Consider the following 24,641-nt stretch of genomic DNA (forward strand, 5'->3'; position numbering starts at 1 on the left):
GAATTGTGGAAATAATAGATGATCTACATCTAGTCTTTAGAGGACCAAAAAATATCAGAAATTAAGTGAAGTGGAATTCAATAGGCTTACACATTACACACGGACACGATACACGAACCGAACCGAGCATGGCTGCAGTAGGAGAACCATTATCTCTTGCTAGAGGTAGGGGCCTAGTAACCTAATACACCAGCTTAGTGTATTCGTATTGTTGTTTTAGTTATCAGGGCTAAAAAGAAACTGTACTAGTAACTACGGCCAGACGGCCTAGTTATTCTTTAATTTTGTTAATTTTCATACCTATAACTTAGCCAACGTCTAGCCTAGGCTATTTGTTTTGGTTGATAGTTTCATTGGTATCAAAAATTGTTATTAAAAAACGTAAACAACCCATAAATCAAATTCAGTGTTTAATTTTTTTTTTATATTGGAGAAACAATAGGTAGCCTAACTTATATCCAAACGACGCGGGATCTCGTCCACATCACAAATCGTCTCCTCGTCAGTATCCCTTCGTTCACACCAGGTCGTCTCCTAGTCACCATCCCCTTCGTCCACACCACATGCCATCTCCTCGTCAGCATCCCTCTCGGCCACATCACATGTCGTGTCCTCGTTGAAGGGCATAGAGCCAGAGATTGGCCCAATGTCCAACACGGTTTGCTCCGTGGAATCCATTCGGTGATCCGCCAAGTGGTCCAAGACCATTCTGTCCTTCTCCACGTCATCCTGCCTGCTGCTAAGCATCGTTCCAATGGCATTGACTCTGATCTCCAAACCACTTGATTCATCAGTCACTCCATCTTCCAGCTTTGGATATTTGATAGTTTCAATGACAGAATCTGACTCTAATGGTCCAACTCTTGTATTAAATTTTGAATGTTTTTGAGTAAATTTTCTTATTGAGGACGTAATTTTATTGTCAATATCTGCCAAATAAGTATCCATTTTTTCTGACTGAGCCTGTACTTGTGTTAAAATCTTCTCTAGAAAGAAACTCACCGGGTCCGCTGCTCGTGGTTGCTGTACCAACTGCGTAGTTCCTCCTACCAGTGATGGCAACTCGCAGGTGTCTTCACCTTCTCCCTTAAGGTCCAGACGAAGGCGCCTCTCCAAATCACATCCGCCTCCCGAAGCCGTTAGCCTAAGTCCCTCCAGAGCTTTCCCCTGCATTGCCGTTGAATCATCTTCTAGTTTTGTCATTTCTTAGCCTATGTCAGTCCTGTCACGGTCGCCAATTGTAGTCGTCACTGATACGCGATTCACGATTAATAGTGATATCACGGACGGTTTAGGTAGGGCCTAGTAAAATTAATAAAAATGACAAAATACTTGATAAATTTTAACAGAAGAAAAATGAGCTTGTGTTCAATGCAAAACAAAACAACAAACTAAACTTTATTTAAATTAAACATTAGGCTACAAGTCTAAATCACTTACAAAGTGATATAATAGATTGTTTTTACGAAAAACTACTGAAAAATAAGTGATTTGTATATTTTTCCCGTGTAGTGGGTAAAAAAGGCCTTAAAAATAATAATAAATAAAAAGGCCTTTATTTGCAAGCGAGTTTCATCAACTCATTTCAGCATTATTTTCAAGTCAACTCACTTAAGTCAAACTAAAACTAAACTAGTAGCTAATATTTAAACACAAATATAATATTAAAATAACTACAAAGAAATAACATTTACATTTTAATTTTTTTTATTTTCATTTTAGAGGTTAGCAAATGACAACTCATTTATGAAGAAATAAGGATGTTATGGCATACCAACAAAAAAAGCACTTATAATATTATATTATTATTATATTATAATATATATTAATATAAATTATAATATACGAGTTGGTGGCCCGCCCTACGCACGGGAATCGAGTTGCCAATTAAAGCAGAATAATTTAGAAGATCTAGTTTACACGCATGGAGACAAATTCTGACAGTTATAATGGGTACGATCACCTTATAAACAAATGTCACGTGACCACCTATTTCTTCCATCCGAATATAGACCTATAATATAGCGATATGCATTTTAAATCCGATAATTTTACCATAAAACAGCATTTGTTTCGATTTGAAAAATCTTGGAAGTGAGATTGGCGGCCGATTCACACTGGTTTTGAGTAGAGTAGCTACATGCCACCTCCAATTGCATAGACTACTTATGTACTTACCATAACTTATCTTACCTCCGTGACCACTGAAACCTTATGAGATTCTTGCCTCCCATTCTCTTCTATCCCCTGTCTCTTCAAAATTTAGATCCCAGTCTGAGGATGCATTTCATAACTTGGTATTTACCGTCTGTCTTGCGGTACTCCTTTAGATTATAAATCCTTTCCTAAATTGTATTTATTATATCTTTTATACATGGAGCAATGAAATGCAAATAAGTTTTGGATTTATTTTTATTTTTGCTGATATATAAATTCTACATATAGTCCAGGACCTGACTAGGGTTCTGTGTGCATGTCGTGTATAGAGAATTTTGCTTTTGCATTTCAATATAGGTGTCTTAGGAAGTGTTTTCCACTCGGGTGTCAAGTTCGCACCTGGTACGTTTTCGAGCTATGACGTCATCAAAATGGCGGCCATTGATTTTTTTTAATCGTATATTTCGCAAACTATTTGTCGGATCGGAATGAACTTTTTTTTGTTTGAAAGATAATTTTAAATGCTACCTGTTTTACATTTACACATTTGTTGTATGTTTAGTAGATTCTTTGTAATTTTGCAAAAACCTGTATTTTTTAATATTTTTGTGTCATTTTTGTTTGTAACGTTTTATTGATACAATTTATCAAAAACCACCAATGGGAAAAGTTGTAGAACGTTTAAAAATCTTTACAAAAATACCAAATTCGATATGTTTTCCTCAAAAGATTACGTCAAGAAACTAGATAAATCTCATGAAAACACAAATTTTGGCGCAAAAACGCCTATTAGTCCGGCATCTAGGGCAGTTCGCAAGTCTTATAAAGACAGTTTTACCATTCAATTTTCGAATTTGGCTCAAAAACGAAAAAAACAAAAAATTAGGTTGTTTTGTACGATTTTCTAGTTTCTTGACGTGATCCTTTGAGTAAAGCATATCGAATTTGGTATTTTTGTAAAGCTCTTTTAACGTGCTACAACTTTGTCTTTAGGTTATTTCTGATATATTGTATCAATAAAACGTTATCGACAAAAATAACACAAAAATGTTTAAAAATATAGGTTTTTGCAAAATTACGAAAAAGGTACTAAACATACAACAAAAGTGTAAATGTAAGAAAGATAGCATGTAAACTTATCTTTCAAACAAAAAAAAGTTCATTCCGATCCGATACATGGTATGTAAAATATAGTTATTTTTAATATAGCCCTTTCCGCCATTTTAATGACGTCATAACCGGAAACTGCAGTGGGTGCAGACGTGACACCCGAGTTGAAAACACTTATTTAGACACATACATCAACATTGAATGGTAAAACTGTCTTTATAAGACTTGCGAACTGCCCTAGATGCCGGACTAATAGGCGTTTTTGCGCCAAAATTTGTGTTTTCATGAGATTTATCTAGTTTCTTGACGTAATCTTTTGAGGAAAACATATCGAATTTGGTATTTTTGTAAAGATTTTTAAACGTTCTACAACTTTTCCCATTGGTGGTTTTTGATAAATTGTATCAATAAAACGTTACAAACAAAAATGACACAAAAATATTAAAAAATACAGGTTTTTGCAAAATTACGAAGAATCTACTAAACATACAACAAATGTGTAAATGTAAAACAGGTAGCATTTAAAATTATCTTTCAAACAAAAAAAAGTTCATTCCGATCCGACAAATAGTTTGCGAAATATACGATTAAAAAAAATCAATGGCCGCCATTTTGATGACGTCATAGCTCGAAAACGTACCAGGTGCGAACTTGACACCCGAGTGGAAAACACTTCCTAAGACACCTATATTGAAATGCAAAGGCAAAATTCTCTATACACGACATGCACACAGAACCCTAGTCAGGTCCTGGACTAATAGGCCTAAATTTATATTCACCACTACCAACAAGGTTAAACTCTTTCACAGTTAATATCTCTACATGGAGAAAGAAAGCCTAGAGGTGGAAAGTAGCTATTTAAGTGTATTATAAGAGTGCAAAGTACGTCATTGCTGTTAGAGAAATTTAGATGGGCACATGAAGCTTTAGCTGAGAGCGGCCCTACATTTCGAGAGAGGCAATGACTGTTTGTACCTGTAATAAGCCAAAGATTTTTCCTACAACCATAATTAACTTACCGTAACACACAGATTATCTTTTTAGTTGTAGATCTTTAAAACGTCATTTAGGTTAGATTTGCTTTTTTAGCACATGTTATTTGATTACCGGATGTTGGGGGTTTTATGTAAATGCCAACAGTTATATCAGCTGATTTAGCAATCAGTGAGCAAGAACGAATCAAGCGTAAATGAGCTTTTTACAGGTGAGGCAATTTGATCATTTCTATGTAGTGGTAGGAAAGAGTTCATTGTAATATCAAGGCTTACTGTTAAGAAAAGCTATTCAGAGTTTTCAATATAAAAAGAAACTCTCTAAATTAGATATTTCAGCTTGTATATTTTTATTTTTATTTCAGATGTCAACAGAGCTGTAGAACTTTTGGAGAAGCTACAAAAGAGTAAGTAATGTCTGTAAAATATATTTCCTTATTTTTTAATGCAGACATGTTTATTTTTATAAATAAATTCTTTTCTCCTGCAATAGGCCTACACCCTTGAATAATTAAACGACTATTTCACTAAACCTAAAATATTAAATTTTATGGAGAGTAGCACCATCGCCATAGTTGATCGCAAGAAATGCTGTGATTAGCTTTGAGAATCATGGAAATGAAATTAGTATCCTAACACAACTTTCTTTTAAGTTTATGTGGAGAAAACTTAACTAAATATTGAGTCAAAAGCATCAATTGAACAGAAAATATAGGTTGATATGATTGAAAGGTCTACTTTACAGAGCTTTGATTGTTTCAGGTGGTGAAGTGCCAGTGACCAAACTAGCAGCCCTCCAGAAGGTTCTACAAAGTGACTTTCTCAATTCAGTCAGAGAAGTCTATGAGCACGTATATGAAACGGTAGATGTACAGGTAATTGTCAAATTTTCCAATGTAATGTCCAAACCAAAACTAAATCTATGGAATAGAAATTCTTTTGTCCCTACCTCACTTCCTAGGGCTTTAGACCCGAACCATGCTGCACATTACCTCAGGATAGGCCTAGGGGTTGTGGCATTATCACACTTAGATGAAATTAATTGGTGATTGGCTGGGTGGCAGGATTTGAACCTGAGACCTCAGGGACCAAAGTCCTGTGCTTGACCACCCCCTGACAATAAATAAATCTATAAGATAGAAATAAAACACTATTGCTTGGTACTTTGGTATTACATTGACAAAACCTACACAGGGTTGGTTACGTTGTGTTGTAAATTTCCAAAGTGGGGTGTTATCGTAAGAGTAAAGCCATTTCAGGTTCATTGGTACACTGTTTTAGTTTGAGCAAAAACTCTGTTGCAAATTGCCTCCCACTCCTAGACAAATCCCCAATTTGTCACCCATCATTGCAACCAAGCCCTATGTTATAGCCATGGACAGAATGGGCTCTAGACCAGAGTGTCAAATTTCCAATTTTTTTTAGATTATTGTTTTAAACTAATAATACTTGTTCAACAACTTGTGTTGTTGGAACAATTGTATGATGGGTACAATTGTTCCAACAACACAAGTTGTTGAACAATTATTATTAGTTTAAAACAATAATCTTAAAAAATTGGAAATTTGGCACTCTGGTCTAGAGGCCATTCTGTCCATGTATAAAATAGGGCTTGGTTGGGAGGTAGTAATTATAAAAAAAAAACTGTTGTCATTGCAAAAACGAGCTATAAAAATCATGTACAATGTTGATTTTAGAGTACACACAGTAAACCATTATTTAGGGAGGCTAATATTTTAACTGTACAAGCAATGTATATTTTAGACTGCCTTGTGTCTGCAAAAAATAGTTTTTTAGTAAAACAGGCACACATGAATATGTACACAGTTGCATCACACGAAACCGCTGCAATATTATATCTAGACAGTGTCGATACAGCAACACAGCTACTAGTTTTATTGAAAAGTCCAAACAGTATTATAATATGTTACCCTATAGAATAAGATGTTTTAACTGTTCTAAATTTAAAAGAGTACTTAAAAACTACCTATTAAACCCGTGTCTGTATAGAGAAATAGACTTAATAAATGATGTTAAATTTAACCTTAGTTAAAACCTTAGTTCTAAGACATTTCCTTGACTGTGCCATGCATGTAAACCAGTTTAACGGCAATAAAGCATTCTTATTCTTATTCAAATAAATCCAAAGAACTAGTTTTTAGTAAGATCAAAAGGGAGTTCTCAATGAATCCAGTTCTGCTGACTACATAAATAGTTTATTTGGGAATACTGATCACTCGGAATTGTGATTTTCATTGGTTTTTTTTGATAGTTTGGAGTTGTGAGTGCTCTGGGTAACAATCCAACAGAATCCTTAACAAAATTACTCAGAAGTGAGAATATTCTATTTAGTTTACCCGTGAATACTGATGGCTTGGAATTGTGATCAGGAATTGTGAGTGATCGGAATCATAATCCATTTAGCTTTGGGAATTCTGATAATTCCGAACTAATTTATACATAGGCTATTATAGCTAGAGCCTCTATTTAATCTAATTCAGAGAACGATACTTGGAAACAAAATACTCTAAATTATGGAATAATCTCTTAGGCCCATCTAGATATTCAATTGTTGTTTATATTTAACTAAAGTTAATGATTATCTAAGTTTTATTGCGGCTTTAGGGCTCCCAAGATGTACGAGCGTCAGCCACCGCCAAAGCAACGGTTGCGGCTTTTGCTGCCAGCGAAGGTCATGCTCACCCTCGTGTGGTAGAACTGCCCAAGACCGAGGAGGGGTTGGGCTTCAACGTGATGGGAGGGAAGGAGCAAAACTCTCCTATCTACATCTCGCGTATCATCCCTGGTGGTGTGGCCGACAGACACGGGGGTCTCAAGAGGGGGGATCAGCTGTTGTCTGTCAACGGCGTGGTGAGTAGCTTTAGAACCTTAGTCACTCTTGTAAGGCTTTTAATATTATGGAAATACATGCAAACACTAGGGAAACTAAGAAAACTGGGAGTTGTTCCCTCATTGTATAGCATTAATAATAATACCGGTATTATAACACTTTTAGCCATCACAATTATTATATAGAATTCAATTTTACAAATTGATTTACAGTTCACAACCAGTGGTGTAACTAACGCCAATGCAACCAATGCGGTGCATTGGGGTTCAGGCCTTAGGCTGCTATTAGCCGTGAGCAACTGTTGGTGACACCGGTGTTCCACAGCCTTTCGGAACCTTTCAGTATTATTTCAGTAACCACTACTAGTGTCCCTGTCGTGCGGTTCAGTAGTGTTATTTGTTTTATAACAATACAAAACAAATTTTGTCGGTGTATTTGTTACAGTGTTGGGAAGTAGCGCGCTACAAGTAGCGACGCTACAGTAGCGCGCTACAAGTAGCGACGCTACAGTAGCGCGCTACTTTTTTTGTAGCGTTAGCTGTAGCTACGCTACTTTTAAGATTTTGTAGCTTTAGCTGTAGCTAGCTACATTTTTAAAGTAGTTGTAGCGGAATTTTAGCTACTTTTCTCGCTACATTAACATTGTTTGAGATAGTGAGTTTTATCATAACCTCAACCTTACGTGAAATAACCTCTTTCAAACTGAGAAATTAGATTTTCAAAAAAAATTAGGCCTACTTTCTTGGCTTCATACAGCTGGTTGCAGCCGTTTCATTCCCTATTACAACGTTGTGTGGACATGGAGGCCATTAAATGAGTGTTATCCACATTTTTGGCTCTCATTTCCTTAATTTACTACTCTATACTATGATTACTGTCAGATAAAATAAAATCGCTAGATGGCTAGAAGCAGACGACGTTTAAACGTTACCGGTGACAAGAGAAGCTATTGAATGCTTGTAAGTGATTGACAGGGAAATTAGTAATCAATTTAGTTTCTTTATTATATCAATAGTGTTTCAACTAGGGTTTTAATGGAAACCAACACTAAACCTTAAAATAATGAGAAAGCTGGTCAATCAACCTTTGCTTCAGCTGTTGATTGTGGTTCACAATCATCACAAGCCCTTCCTTAGTTAGATTACGAAGATTTTTCAAGGGTTTACTAAATTAACAAGGAGGAAATTACCTGATGAGATTTAAGATATGCCTAGACTACATGATAATTGTAACAAAAAAATCTCCATATAACATGAAACTTGCATTGAAAAAATAGCATAGTTTGCTCCTGCTAACAGCTCTTGTATAGGACTATTCCTAGGCTATGCTATGGTGTAAGACGAATACCAAAAGTTCCAAGTTCAATTATTAGGAATATATCTGTTTAGTCCTTACAAGAACAAGCCTACTATAGCCAACTTGTTACATAGCCAAGTAGTCCTACATGTTATTTTTACTTTACAAATTTCAACATGTTTAAATTAAAAAGCCGATTTCAGGATAAGTTGCTGAATATACTGTTTTCTGTACCAACTAGGTTGAAGCAAAATTTGCCCTATGCATAATGACAATAAAGGACGATTTCTTGACATTGAAAAGTGTTATTCATAGAACAAGTAACTTATCACTATGGTTAAAAGTTATAGCAATGTCGTTTTTAACATTAAAAGTAAAGAAAGGCAATAAACTCCAATTTAGTAGGCTAGGCTCTGTAACACAAAAAGTATTTTTAAATAATCGTTTTACAGTTTTATTATTGGTCTTAAAAGACATCTATACTATAAATGAATCTATATTAAAGAAATAAAATTAGCTTTTAAAATATAGTTTGGATGTATGTCCTTTGAACTTAATGAAATTTACATTTAAGATGCTTAAAAATAATGCAATATTTAAAAATAAGTAGCCTACTAAATATGATGGGACACCCAACTATTTGGTTCTGTTGTTGTAATGTTAGGTTTATAATGCCAACAAATTAAATACAATCTAGGAATAATTTGTTTTCCAAGTAATGTTAGATACAATACTGACATTTTTTTTAATGTTTGTTCAATAGCCTATGTAAATGTAGTTGCAATTAATTTTACATTCACGTAATGTGCGTGGAATAAAAAGTAACGTCTTTGGAAAAGTAGCTAAAATTGTAGCTGTAGCTACATTTCATTGTAGCTGTAGTTGTAGCTAGCTACTTTTTCGTAACTGTAGCTGTAGCTGTAGCTAAGCTACTTTTTTGGAAATGTAGCAGTAGTTGTAGCTAGCTACATTTTAAAAGTAGCTTCCCCAACACTGATTTGTTATACAATTGAAATTAGTGGACCGTTTATTCGTGTGTTTTAGTGGATTTCGTTATTATATACTGAACCAAATGTAGTAAAAGTTTGTACAAAAACTCATCTTGTAAAAAAAATAAATCAAACTTTGAGAAACGGAACATGAACATTATATTGTAGCTTGCAATATCATCTATACTGGGTAGGGCACTGATTAAATATAAAATAATAAGTAAAGTGAGAAGTAGTCTATATTTTATCGTTCTAAAAGGACATAAACTAATTTTAAGTATGTAATTGTGATCCTTACTTTAGTGATGTTAATGATGTTTGAAAATGTTTAGTAACTTAATTTTACTTTAAATTTATTTGTTTGGATAATATGTTTTTGATTACCTAACTAAAATTACTGTACATAATAAATTATATTTCTTTGAATAATCCAACCAATGCAAACAACCAAAATTAGTAATTCTCCGTTCTAAAAGGTGTATAAACCTTTTCTTATTTCTGTCATTGGCAGTCAGTGGAAGGTGAAAATCACGAGAAGGCGGTGGAGTTACTCAAGCAGGCAGTGGGCTCTGTGAAACTCGTCGTCCGCTACACTCCCAAGGTGCTTGAGGAGATGGAGATGAGATTCGATAAGCAGAGAGCTGCACGCAGGAGACAACAGTATTAGAGTGTGTCAAATGATTAGCATTCATGTATTTGTGACTTTATTTTACCTACCAAAATAGTAGAAAACTCTTTTAAATAGTGTACATAAAATGCAATTCAAAGTTTGCTGGTTTGATCCTGAGGAAGGTTTGGTTGCTTTTCGATGGTTTGTAACTGGACCCAGCTGTCCTTGATCATTGTGTTTAGCCAGTAACCAAGCTTTACAAGGCATCTCACTTCATTCTAAACTCATTCACTCATATTTGGGTTAAAAGACACACCTTGGTGATGTCCCCATCTTAATTGGTAATATAAAACATCTGAAATTAGATCCATACAACGATAAATTATCAATGAAAAATTGATTGATGATACGTGCTTTCTAATCAATTATATCGATTATTTAAGATGGGGATGCCACTAGTTGTGTATTTTAACCCAAAAATGAGTGAATGACGCGTTTAGGATGAGTGGCGCGATCTTGTTGTCTTGTTACTTGTTAGTGACTAAATGTGACACGTTTCTTAGACAAGCTGGTAATTAATAGTCCATACAGTCAATGGCAACTAAGGGACCTACAGTTTATAGTGGAATCCGAACCACGTATCCATTACGGTAATATTAATCCTCGTAGCAATTAATTGGATTATTCATAATATGTATTTGTAGCAAGGTACCAAATGTCTGTAATTTTCAGTTATGAATTCATAAGAAAATTGTTGTCTAAAAGTTACATATTGATCAGTTACTTTTATCAGTTAATTTGAATTGTTTTTTTAAAATTTATTTATGTATTATTTTGAAAAGATACTTTCACAGAGTGAGTTTGTAAAACCATTTTAACCGAAACCATTTTAATGCAAAATACATTAATTTGCAAATTTTCCCAGTTTTTTTTAAATTTTGTTTTTATTATTGCCTACACTAATTGGATTTTGTTTTAAAGGGATTGGTCTGTTTGTAAGGAGTTCTAATATTTTTAATTAAAATACAGATTGGAAAGAACCAGCTTTAAATAGATCTTGTTGTGTCTTAAGAGAAACTAGAGAAGTTTTTGGTCCAATATGGATCTTTGGTTTAACCCCAATTAACAATAGTTTATCAATCTATGTATTTAGGGTGTTCATTCATGAATCTTCTAATGTTAATATTTGTTTATTTTACAGTGCGGTATGTCACTTAAGGCCGGCCACACACAGAACCAGGCAAGGCAGGGCGCGACAGGGCATTTTGCCCCGGGGCGTCTTGTGCGACGGGAATTGCACAGGCTTTTATGGAGCCCCACACACAGGACCGGGCGAGGCAGGGCACGTCAAAAAGACGCCCCAGGGCAAAATGCGAAGCTCTCCAAAATTATGCCCCGAGGCAAGTCGATGCCGGGCAGAACTTTCTGCGCATGCGCGTTCATGTGATTTATTCCCTTTCGGGCAAATTTTGATAAGGATTATTTTACAACTGATAAAATTTACATATAAGACTGTACAGTAACAATTTATACACACCCTTTGATCTATACAAGTCGTAGTGAAGTAGTGATATTACTACAGTGGTTGAATAAATAATAATTTATCTTGGTATTGATAACTGAGGAAATAGAAGGCCAACGTTCATATCTTAAGGGTTAAAAAAAAAAACTCTTCTGGAGGTATGGCTGTTTGAATTTTGTTTCCTATTCTGCTCCCAAGTATAAAGTCCAATTTAAACGTTTGCTAAATCGGCTTAGGGCTCAGAAATAAAAAATCCTATGTTAATTTTCAGGTTTATGGGGGCTAAACTTTTTACTTGACGTGCCCCGCCTCATTCTGTGTGTGACAGCAGCAAGACAGGGCTTAAGTCAGGCGTCTCGTCGCGCCCTGTTGCGCCCCGCCTTGCCTGGTTCTGTGTGTGGCCGGCCTAACTTGACCTTAGAGAGTTCTATCCAAGCCTCCTATTTTTAATTTACTTATAACCTCATCTTGTCTTCTGTTTATTTTTAATCTGCTTTGTGTAAGCAAGTGAAAGTTTCTACAATTTGTTAGTCTCTATTTTGCATGTTTCATATTTTTTAAATAAATTAATTGTTATTTTATACATTTTGTAGTTTATATTATGACTGTTACTGATTTTAACTAGTGTATCTCCTATGTGTTCATATTTATTTTAGTGTTGTAAATTTAATAAATTATTGAAATTAAAAATTGTTGATAATGTTTTTCTTGAATATGTTGAGTACCATATTGTCCTGTTTGAGCATTTTCCCACTAAATGTAGGCCTTGTCATTCCAGGGTTCTTGAAAATATTATCTGAAAGTAATGGTTTATTTGTGACCCTAAGCCTATGTTAACTTTGTAATCAAAGTTATTACAACAATATTAAAACTCACACCATATCTTGTCTCAACCCAAAACCCAATAAGTTCTGTAATTACTAATTTAACAACGGTTAAAGATTGTATGATGCATTTATTTATAAAATGATTGTGGATTAAAAGGTGCATAGATTTCAATAAAGGGTTAATTTTGGAGGTTTAGTGTCCAATATATAAATTTACTAGCTGTAACCCGCGGGCTTTGCCCCGTTTAACTTCTTAATTTTCAAGATTATCTCGTTCGCATGGCTCAATCACGTCCTGGTTGAAGTTTGTTCGCTACGCTCACTCACCTTTAGGTTGGAGCTCGTTCGCTACGCTCACTCACCTTTAGGTTGGAGCTCGTTCGCTGCGCTCACTTGCCTTCAGGTTAGCTCGTTTGTTACGCTAACTCGCCTCCAGGTTGAAGTTCGTTTGCTACGCTCACTCACCTTTTGGCTGCAAATTAGCTGTTGTCATAAATGTAAAAGAAATAATAGTGCTGCACCCTGTTGGTAATCCTTGTAACTTTAATGCTATTGAACATCATAGAACAGAACCAACTTGTTTAATTGAAACAGCTGTTAAGATTCAATAATTCCATTTCTCATAAGGTTAACATGGGAAACTCCAGAGCCACTCCCGAAAGGATTTTTGAAATAAGAATATGCCTATATGTTAATCGGGAATGTGAGCTATCATCATGCCAAATTTCAGCCCAATCCGACCAGTATTTTTCGAGTTTACTTTTCCCATACACACATACAGCAACCACCTCTTTTTTATAATAGTATAGATATAGACAGGGGTGCCCAGAGGGGGGGTACTGTGGCGCGTTTGCGCCACAGGAATTTTTGGGGGGGGGGACTTTTTTGAGGGGATTTTGGGGGGGGATGTTTTTTGCTAGCTGTCATAATGAATGAATAATTTTGTATAAGCAGCCCGAAAAAGTGTTTCTAAGTAGCTCACTATCAACACCAATAACATTTTGCCATTCGTAATTAAGATTTGCTTCTAAGAATGGTAAAAACGCACCTTGTAAGACAATCCTTAATATACCAGTGTCAGTGTCGAATTTTATTTGCTACATATGTTTTGGTGGTTCTTTACCTCCACCACACAAAACACGAATCGATTACAGATAGGCCTATCAATTCACGCGTATATATTGCCGTCGTCAGAACTGGAAGTAAACTGAATCAGGTTCAGGTTATGACGGACAGACGTGGTCTCTGGATTGTCGTCTGCATTGTCACCAGCTGATATAGGACTATTGTAGTGACTGAGAAGAGTGTTAAAAGTATAATTGGATTCATAATTAATTGAGTGTTTTCACTCAAAAATTTTGCGCTGTCCCTAGTTTTATGTATTTATATATTTCAAACTCCTCAAAGTATTTAATAAATTTCCTTTCGTGCAGTACTGTAGAATTTCGAGACCATAATTTATATCCAGCAGATAAATTGGTTATTATTGTCAATAATTTTAAATGGAAAACTCAATTATGAATCCCATTATATTTTCAACACTCTCCTCCGTCACTACAACTAGTCCAATATCAGCTTTTGATAACACAGACGACAATCCAGAGACCACGTCTTTCCGTCATAACCTGATTCAGTTTACTTCCAGTCCTGCCTGCGGCAATATACTCACGTGAATTGATAGGCCTATCTGTTATCGTTTCGTGTTTTGTGTATAAACAGATTGTCTGACAAGATGCGTTTCTACCATTATTAGTCATAAAAGGCAATCCTGGGGCTATCAAAATTAATTATAAGATTACTTCGTCACAAAAACCTTTTGTGGGTATTTTGCCTGGCAATTTTTGTAGAGTAAAATCGAGTTTTTGGAGTGTGTTGTTTGGAGTGGCGGTGTTTGTAGAGCCAGGGAGTGGCGAGCAACAAGTCTGTCTTATTTCGTGACTGCCTATAATTTTGAAAAAAAAAACTTTGCCAAAGTATTATTAATGCATTTTTAAAGCGGTTTGATTTCTTAAAATTCTTCTCTGAGATTCTTTCTCTGTAAAATTTAACGCCACCTAATATATTGTACAGTTACAATACTGTGTTGGAGTAGAGTAATTCACCTAGTACAGTATATTGTTGTACGTTTTGAAGACGTTATTGCAGTACTGAGCACATGTTAGCTGACAATAGAGATTCTGAAATGTAAATTGAAACACTTCTAATTCGTCCATTAGTTAGATATACCTGATGAAGTATTGTTAAATGTTGTTAACGTTTCCTATTAAACATTTAATTTTTATTATCAGCAAGTTTGTTTTTCTTTACCTCAAGTTTACTAAATACTAAATTGGAATGCTCGTTTTATGAGGTAATGGGAAAATTGTCAGATAAATTGGTGGGGGGGAGGGTAGGTTTAAATAGACGGCAGCATAAATTGGGGGGGAGAACTACTCCTTTGGCTTGGGGGGGGCGGGGGTTGCGCCTCTGGGTTTGGGGGGGATGGGCACCTCTGGATATAGATAGATTTAAAAGTAAATATCAGCCTGTTACACTCACCCCTTTAAGGAAGAGGTATACAGGGTGTCCCGTAACTCTCTGGACATATGTATATAGCGTTATTCCTTAGGTCAAGACGAAGACAAACACATTTCACCATAGGAACATGGGTCTGTGGGGTCTAGTTTACCGACTGTCGGTATTTATGTGTTTTTTACAAAAAAACTAATAACTCCTAAACGGTTTGAGATACAGCTTTGATATTTTGCAAAAATGTTTATCTTATTAAGACCTTTTATCTTTAGAAATTATACTAAAAAATCATTAACCGTTTCAAAATGGCGGCCATTTAAAATATTTGATGCCAAATTTCACGAAAACCGTTAACTTAACAAAAAAAGTGCAAGAGACAAAAAAGTTTGTAAATTTTATGTAGTTTTCAATGATACCTTATTTGTTAAGATTGGATAAATAATAACAGAGAAATGTCTACTTTTCCAAATGCCACTTTTCTCCATTTAAACAATGCTAATACTCCTTTAACGTTGTTTAGCATTGTTTAAATGGAAAAAGGTGGTCATACATTACGAAAACAACTAGTTTCTCTGTTATTATTTATCCAATCTTAACAAACAAGGTATCATTGAAAACTACATAAAATTTACAAACTTTTTTGTCTCTTGCACTTTTTTTGTAAAGTTAACGGTTTTCGTGAAATTTGGCATAAAATATTTTAAATGGCCGCCATTTTGAAACGGTTAATGATTTTTTAGTATAATTTCTAACGATAAAAGGTCTTAATAAGATAAACATTTTTGTAAAATATCAAAGCTGCATCTCAACCGTTTAGGAGTTATTAGTTTTTTTGTAAAAAACACATAAATACTGACAGTCGGTAAACTAGACCCCACAGACCCATGTTCCTATGGTGAAATGTGTTTGTCTTGACCTAAGGAATAACGCTATATACATATGTCCAGAGAGTTACGGGACACCCTGAATAAGCTATACCAGGCTGTTTCTGTAAAATGTGTATTATTTATATTTAAGTGTTACAATATTTATATACTAATATAATTTGGTAAATAAGTCATCAACATCCAGCTTTAAACCCAAACCAATATAGTCCGGCAGTGTGTGGGCTAGCAGGGAGGAGCCACCAATAAGAGGTACGATGGATTATTACCTACATACAAAATTTCTTCAAAATCTGACTTCAGGTGGGTGATCTGTAGCTCTGTACACAGACACACGGACAGAGATCACTTCGAAAACCATTTTTTGGGCTCAGGGGGATATATTCACAAAAAACTCTAACTTAAAATTTTTGACGAAAACAATATATTTTCTCCCTCAGTTCACCTAATACAAAGTGGTTTAAATACCTATAATGTCGACAAAAAAATTGAAATAATACAAAGAACGAGGGGGGATAGATGTTTAGATTAATTTATAATTGGTAAGTCTATGTGTTATGATGTCATTCCAGGAGTTTTTTTCTTTTTTAGCGAATTTCCAATATAGGGAATAAGCTATTACCGTAGTACTCATGGTAAGACCTGGACGCGGGACCGATTTTTTGTTTGTTTTGAGGTCCCTAGAGGCCAAAAACACCATCCGTTCAAATTCATATATATATATATATATATGTGTGTGTGTCCGTTAGCACGATAACTCGAGCAAAAATGATCCGATTTTGATGAAATTTGGTACAAACGTGTAAACCTACGTTTATTCGAACGAGTTCGCGATCCAGCATGATCGGATCATGGGAACGGGGGTTTACGGGGGGTTTAATGGGGTAAAAATAGGTTTTCCCATTGTTGACCCAAAAAACCTAAAATTTAGCAATTTCTTTCCAAACCATTTTGTAGAGCTTAAAAAAACAAATAATTTAGTATATTGAAGCGTTATCATGCGCCTAATGGTTACGGAGAAAATTCAAAAAAATTGTAAATTTAAAATTCCCATGTTTTTCTTATGGAGAATAAGTAAACTGTTGTAGTTTGCTTGTTTATGAACCTATTTTGATCAAATTTGGAAAACATTTTTATTTCTTACTAACTATTAACATTTTACAAAAAAAAAACAGTTTTACCCTCCCTGATGCAGCAAACCCTCCCTCTCAATATATATATATACTTACCCTCAATTATAAATACTTACCCTCAATATATATATATATACCCTCTAAATACTTGTTAAACTAATTCTATTTAAATCGGGAATAAATGTTATATTTTTAAGTAGACATTTCAGTGTAAATCAAATCAGTCTAATGGAAATTCGCTTAGTCTGCAGGTTTGCTGCGGCGGGGGTATTTAAAAATTTTGTTTTTAATGGTGATAACCGAAAAATTTAATTTTCTCGGAAATGGCGCTTACTGGTTTGATAAAAAATAGTATGTAATTGTCCTTTAAATTCTGAACAAGATTGTATAACTTTCATTGCTCTATAAATTTCAGTTCAAAAGTAATTGTAACTTAATTGTGTTATTTAGCCATAAAATAACGGAAAATCGAATTTTTGAAAAATGCCGGTTTCTATTCAAAGTAGTTTTCTTATAATCCTTATAACTCTAAACAAAATAGTGCACCCCACCACCTGTAAAAATTACGGTTCACAAGTTAGTTAATGAAACTTTTGTGAGTTTCCCTATAAAATAATTATACTCCCCACCTCACCTTACTCGGGAGAAAGTATGAGTCAGATTGCTGATCAGATACCGTTTATTTGTCTTGGTCGCAGTCATCAGATTTTTATTGATAAGAGAAATAGGTCGAGATTTTTAGCTTGGCAAAATGTCCAAAATTGGTCTATATAGTGCTATTTCTGTATTAAAATAAAAATGCATGTATATCCTGTATGCATGCTACTGCCTTGTTGATTATAACATGGTTTAGGTAAAGTTATGGAACCTTTTTGATTTTCCCGTAACGCCCTCAATTTGATTTTAAAGTCTGCATATTATTTACTAAAACTATTTAATCATCATTGGAGGTTAACTGTAAGAAAGGACCATAAGGTCCTTTTAGTTCGCCTCAATCTCTGGATGCGAGTTAGCGTAGCAATAGCGAACGAGCTAACCTGAAGACAAGTGAGCGCAGCGAACGAGCTCCAACCTAAAGGTGAGTGAGCGTAGCGAACGAACTTCAACCAGGACGTGATTGAGCCATGCGAACGAGCTCATCTTGAAAATGAACGAGCATTTGGCATGAAATCACATTAGGACAGGACGACGTCTGTCGGGCCAGCTAGTATTCAATAAAGAAGCATTTTCATTTCATTTCAATTATACATAGAAAATTAACTGGTTGTAATATTTTAACTCGTTGGCCATCAAAATATAAACAGAGCAAATTTGGGGGACAGCTCACTTACTCTACAGATCATAGACTATACGAGCTTTTTAAATAATATTGAAGGTTCACTTGCACTACAGGCTCGTATACTATACGAGCCTATCGAAAATAAAAAATAAATGAAGAGGGTTCACTTACTCTACGAATCATTGTGCCTATGAGCCTCGTGTATTATATTTAAAAATACAGTAGGAAGGTTCGCTTACTCTACAGATCATAGTGACTATGAGCCAAGCTTACGAATTATTTGATAATTTAGGAATCGGCTCGTATAGTATACGAGCCAAAATAATGAATAATATAAATTATAGGAATAGGCTCGTATACTATACGAGCCTGCAGAAAAATATTAGATGGCTCACTTACTCTACAGTTCATTGGCACTATGATCCGTAGAGTAAGTGAACCCTCTTCAAAATATTAGATGGCTCACTTACTCTACGGCTCATTTAGCTACTCGTTGCGCGGTTTGCGTTCGTGAAACTTTAGGCGCTATGCCCGGATTCGACTGCTGCGACTGCCTACATAAGTGTATTGCATCACCTCAATTATTTATTAAAACGAAATAAATATGTATGCACAAGTAAATTTATTACATTTTTGGACTGAATACTTTAAAAATGGAGGGAGCATGACTTTTATGTTTAATTAAATTAAACGTTATAGAATAAAACATATTTTGACTAATATCAGGTTATATAATACACACTTGTATGATCCAGATACAGAGCTACAGACAAAACCTGTGGTCCGATTTAGATTAAATTTTGTATCTGGATTTATCCACGAGTCACTAATTTTTTAAGCACGGGTTGAGAAATAATGGCAAAAATTTATAAAAACAGTTCACCAGTTTAGAATATTTCTCAGTTACTGTGAGTTGCAAAAAAAGTGTATACAGAAGCATTTGTGTACACAGAAAATATAGAGGACTAGATGTATACAGAAGATATATTAAAATACAATACGCACACAACTATCAACGTTTACATATGTAAAATTAATGAATTTGTTGTATTGAGTATTTTTAACATTATGACGAAGCCTTAACAAAACATATTTTTTTTAAGGAGTTCTAGGGTGTTGAACTATATTGTATTTATCTTTTGTGGAGGATTCTGTCCACGATTTATGATTGCTAACAATTTAATACAAAGATTTAAGTCTCTGTACGTGAAGACTAAAAACACGAAACAAACTTTAAAGTGATAGAAAAGATTTGATCAGGAGCTGGCGTTTGATACCTTTTGGGAATAAATATAGCCTCTACTTCAAAGGTATACATGGTGAGGTAGCCTCTGGAAGTCCAATTTGGTTAGATGACCTATTGACGTTTTCTGAAGATGGACTTATTTTCAAGTCCGAAACTATAGTAGTGTAATACTGAAGAAGGATCACTTGACGAAGCCAGGTAACTTAAACCATTTAGCTTAAAGTTATACAAGTTGGTTTCACACCAACATTTCATGCACATATGAAATCTATATAATTAATACGCGAACACTAAGTTTGTCGGTTGAATCCTCCACCATTTCTTAACCGATTTTATCCACTGACGTCTCATTGGAAAGAGCGTGTTGCGTAGATTTGCAAACTGGCCTAATTTTTTTGAAAAAGTCCCTTGGCCTCTGCCACAGTGGCTTTTTAAGTTCCCATGTTATCCTTTCGAAGAACATAATATTGTTTACATCAGCTGTTTAATTTAATTGTGTTCTTTGTTTTTCAATTCAACGAAACGCATTGGTTACATTAACTGATTTTGTGGAAATTAAATATCTATCTATATATTAATTACGAAAGCCGATTCTTTGCGTCAAAATTGTGGGCGACTGGGTAGTCGTAGAACGACGGGAGAGGGTTCAAATTAAAGGTCTCGATCCCGGAAAAATAGTGAAATTCCCCAAATTTTAACACAAAATTTGATAAAACCTTTGACTTAGTCAATAATATAACGTAAAATGTTCTCCATAAGAATAGCATTAGAAGCCATTTGTCTGTTGATTTTTGTTTACCTCAATACAGCTTATCGTGATTCATCTAAGCCAGTAAGCAATATTACATTTGGATTTAACTCATTTGCCAGTAAATTCTGCAATGTACTGTATACTATATAAAACCAGGGATGACGTTACCTACAATTGAGACTTTTGTCGTTATGTCTTAGAATGTTGAAATTAATTTTACTGTGCAATTTGCAAATTTGTGTATTTGTATGTAAATTAGCCAAGCGCATGAAATTTAGTAGAATCGTGGGAGATGGTTAAAATCAAAGTAAATGGAAGTAGAATGGCTGAAACATTTAAGATTTGGTTTCTTTAAACATATGTTCACGAAGTTTACAAAATTATTTTACTTTGATTACATTTCTTCACATTAGTAGGTTATTGTTGTGCTGAAGGAATGTTTAACATGAAATAGCCCCATTGACTAAATAATCAACGATGCAAGATTAGTTAGAAAACTTCTGTTTTGTTTTTATTTCAAAACATATGTTGAAAATGTATTCAAAACTTTTGTTTTAAATTTCATAACATTTAATTTGACACGTAATTGTAGTGTTTAATCTATGATTTTATCGAGTGGAATAACCTTAACAGTTACTCTAGAGAATAACCTGGGAATAAAATTTGAAAAAGGTTTGTACAGGCAATACATATATTCCTTTAATTAATTACTATAACAAATTCCAATGGGCGGAAAAATAAAATTGTTTGGAGTAGATTTTAACCAGGTATCAACTGTCTGTTGCTCCAAGGAAAAAAGGTTAAAATAATATAGCCCAACATGCATTGTATATATATACAATCTATATAGATAGTAAAGATAGAATCTATAACAGTAAACCCTGGAGGTAGTTTCTGATTCTTTATGTTTCACTAACCAAAAATATGTACCTATATTAATGCTGATGAATTTGTTTTCTTGATTGGTTTCATTAACATGATAATGGAACCCTAACCAATGGCAAGTAATCAGTCGATGATTCGCTTTTTTAACTGTAGGCTAAATAAATAATATAAACGGTAAAATGTTTTCAAACAAAATTTACATCCATTGAATGAAAAATAATATACTATTAACATGACTATAGCTGATATGGCTTAGCTGTCGGCTATCTGTACATTGCATCATAACATCAGACAGCGCTGTGTTATTAACTTAAAAATTATAACGGATTAGCAAATAAATACTTTACTATGGTCTTAACAAACTATGAACCCATTGAACGTTTAAATTGGCCTATTTTAAAGAGTGTATAAAATCAACCACAGCTTTAGGAGGAATACCACCACATAAGCTGACACAGAGAGAAGTTTATATTTTATGTTGATCAGAAACGAAACTATAATCAACTATAACTATCAACTATAACTTATAGGGCAGCCTTTACACTAATTCAGTTGTGCCTTTACAAAAGGAGTAGAGCTATAATATTAGAAATAATAACTGGGCCAGGGTACTAATATGAGTACATGTAGTATTGTAGCACTGTATCGATTCTGACACATAGATAATTTTATTCTGAGTTTGTTTAAATATTACAATAGTTTGTTTTACATTTGAGCTTTTTAGGGACTTATGTCCCTACAAGCCACTAGTTTATCAATATAAAGCCCAAAGTACACATGAACTTTTGTGAAAACTACAAGTCATACCCCCATAAACCATATACTTAAAATGTTCGTCATGACGAGAAAACTAGCGCAAAATTATCCATTATTTCATAAACTGCCCTTAAAGGTCGTAATTGCTTTCCAAGGAAACATAGGAAAGTCATAGAACGCCACCAAGTAGCAGAAATCGAGATTTTTTAAAAATATTATCGTTATCATCCTATATAAAAGAAGAACACCTACAATATGAAGATTATCCCACAAACAATGAACAAGGATGTTATCGGAAGTGCTACTATTTTGTTGGAAACACGGACTTAACTTTATGATGATTTGCAAAGGAAACCCCTCTAAGGCTGAATTAAACTGGTACGGCAAGGACATTATATATGTTTTCATAAAAGTCAAGTGATTTTAAAATAATATGACTACATCCAAGAAACCTTATTAAAACTTGCATTGAAGGATTCGCATTATTCACATTCAAGGGAAACAAAAACCCATCTGAACAACAGTAGGCCTTACAATTCTGCATATTTTCAGGTAAATATAACTTACGTTGTAACAGTAACTAGCCAAATTAATGCCAATTGAGGCAAATAAAATTGTGACAGAGAGGTTATGCAGAAAATCAGGCAGTTCTTAAGTACCTATTGTAAACAAAATTGTATCTCTATAAAAAAAATACTGAAATTTGTACTGGTGACAATGGGTAGTACCATGCTGACTACGTTATCATTGACGAAGATCAACATGGACTACCTAATGTGGCTATAAGTGGGAAATATTTGTAGAATACACTAAAAACCAGATCAGCTTTTGAAAAATGGTAAAATATTTACAAGAAATGTTTAGGCTATTATATGGAAATGTTAGGTACGTTCCATCTATGAGTTTAGTCTTTTAAACTCATCGGAAATTATTACTTTTATTCGTTTTTAAATAAGTTAATAATTGTTTTTAAATAACTACTTTACTTCTTTGCAATTGCTTGATTTAGAGCAACATGTACACTAGTCGTTAATTATACTAGCACATTTTTGACGTGAGATAATAGCACGTTTGAAAAACAATGCTAATGACATCAATACACACAGTAGGAATTTATTCGATAAGAAAACTCCTTAAACGATCTATTTTTAGCCTTTAAATACTACCCTGTGTACGCCACTATCTGCCCTGTATTTTGCTCATTTTCTTTACGCTGCCTCTACCCTAATCACTAATTCAACTGAACAAAGGAAAAATATGTGTGTTATAACATTTTGGATCTATGGTATTGCGTTTTAAACCATAATAAAAGCTAAAATACCATTTAAGAGTGTTACTGAGAGAAAGTCACGTGACCCTGTAATTTTTCTACCTTTTTTCTATCCCACCAACACATCTTACGCTAGTTCTAGCCCGTAATAGTTGAACACAATATTTCAGGCAAGTCCTAGATCGTACTAAGAAATAATGTACAGACAAAACTCTAATTTTATTTATATAGAAGATGTCTCGTGTTCACATAATCTCTCAGTGAACTGATAATTTGTCACTTAGTAATGCTATCATCCTTCATTTAAATATTGATATCAGTAAACCAAACTATGAACATCGGTTTTTATATGTAATTGTTTTGGCAGAGCTTTGCTACTGCTAAAAAAAAGAAGTTTCCCTACTTATATTTATTTCAAACTAATTAATAAAACAAATAATAAATAAACATGCCTTTATTTATCAAGCCGTTCTCTCAAATTAGTTGAGACAAAGTTTGACATTAAACATTTCGAATCCTCCATGTTAAACTTGGTGTGTAATAATATCAAATGTTAATAAAAATATCTTATGGTACTCCTTATATACTGTATAATACGTGAAGGTGATTTCTACGAAACACCACTCCTCCGTTAATAATGGATGGATTTTTAAAAACGATGTGTCAAAATGAATCGACATCATTCAGTTAGTCTATATAACTTTAAGTACTCGGACTCCTTTTACCATCGGCACAGAAAACATACTACTATCTGATTGGACCGTTAATACCCTCTAACATTGAACCAAAGTATGCCCAACTTTATGTATACGACGTAAACACAGCTGTTACTTACAGAATGGGCCACAATCCGTGAAATGCGAACAACTGCAGATGCTTGATCTAAGTGAATCTATATATTAACTAGCTGTGTGCCCGTTCTACGCACGGGGATCTTATTGTAGTCAGTTGAAACCTTATTATTAAGAACAGAAGTTGGGTTTGCATATTTTCAGATATGCTGGCAGAACTATAAATAAACCTTCGCAAATACAGTATCTGACAGTTTCAAGCCAAAACAAATGCTTTTAAATTAAATTTAGTCTGGGTCGTGTTGGTCCATATGTTAAATCCAATGATTAAACTAAAAAATGCTTTATAGATCTATGAGGCATAGCCCTAATGTAGGCCTATAATTGAAAGTTACCTTCCACAATGATTAAAAGTATTTAAGGTACTACCTCAACCTCACAATTTAACACTTTATTCGGGTTGACATTTTTATTATAAAGGTGCTTTTGTCCTTTCCGTGAAACACTGAGAAATAAGGACATTAATGCGTTACCAACAGACATACACACAAAAATACAGAACTTAATTAGGGAATTTGCTACGTTTTAAGCATAACAAAGTACTTATACAATTAGTATCTGAAATCTTTGTTAATGTCATCAAATTTCATCATAACAATTTATATTTGCTTGGACCGATGATGACCCGAAATGACGGCTTACTATAATATGAAATGAAGTACTATATACGATTTAGATTGGTAATTTATAATACAAATTACCAAAATAGGCCACGAACTAT

The 24,641-nt window shown here is 34.2% G+C and overlaps 1 protein-coding gene across 1 annotated transcript; it reads left to right on the plus strand.

Annotated features, from left to right (window-relative positions):
* The first annotated feature begins 3 nt into the window (after positions 1-3).
* On the plus strand, positions 4-12,229 carry LOC128997290 (protein lin-7 homolog C-like). The gene is made up of 5 exons (XM_054422920.1): positions 4-165; positions 4,625-4,666; positions 5,022-5,134; positions 6,885-7,130; positions 9,907-12,229. Exons 1-5 carry the CDS (start codon positions 129-131, stop codon positions 10,060-10,062), a joined length of 594 nt encoding a protein of 197 aa, XP_054278895.1. The 5' UTR covers positions 4-128; the 3' UTR covers positions 10,063-12,229.
* The last annotated feature ends 12,412 nt before the right edge of the window (positions 12,230-24,641 follow it).

This window comes from Macrosteles quadrilineatus, unplaced genomic scaffold (genome assembly GCF_028750875.1).
Source record: "Macrosteles quadrilineatus isolate MER2022 unplaced genomic scaffold, UCM_ALF_1.0 Scaffold_6__1_contigs__length_79288215, whole genome shotgun sequence".
Lineage (NCBI taxonomy): Eukaryota > Metazoa > Arthropoda > Insecta > Hemiptera > Cicadellidae > Macrosteles > Macrosteles quadrilineatus.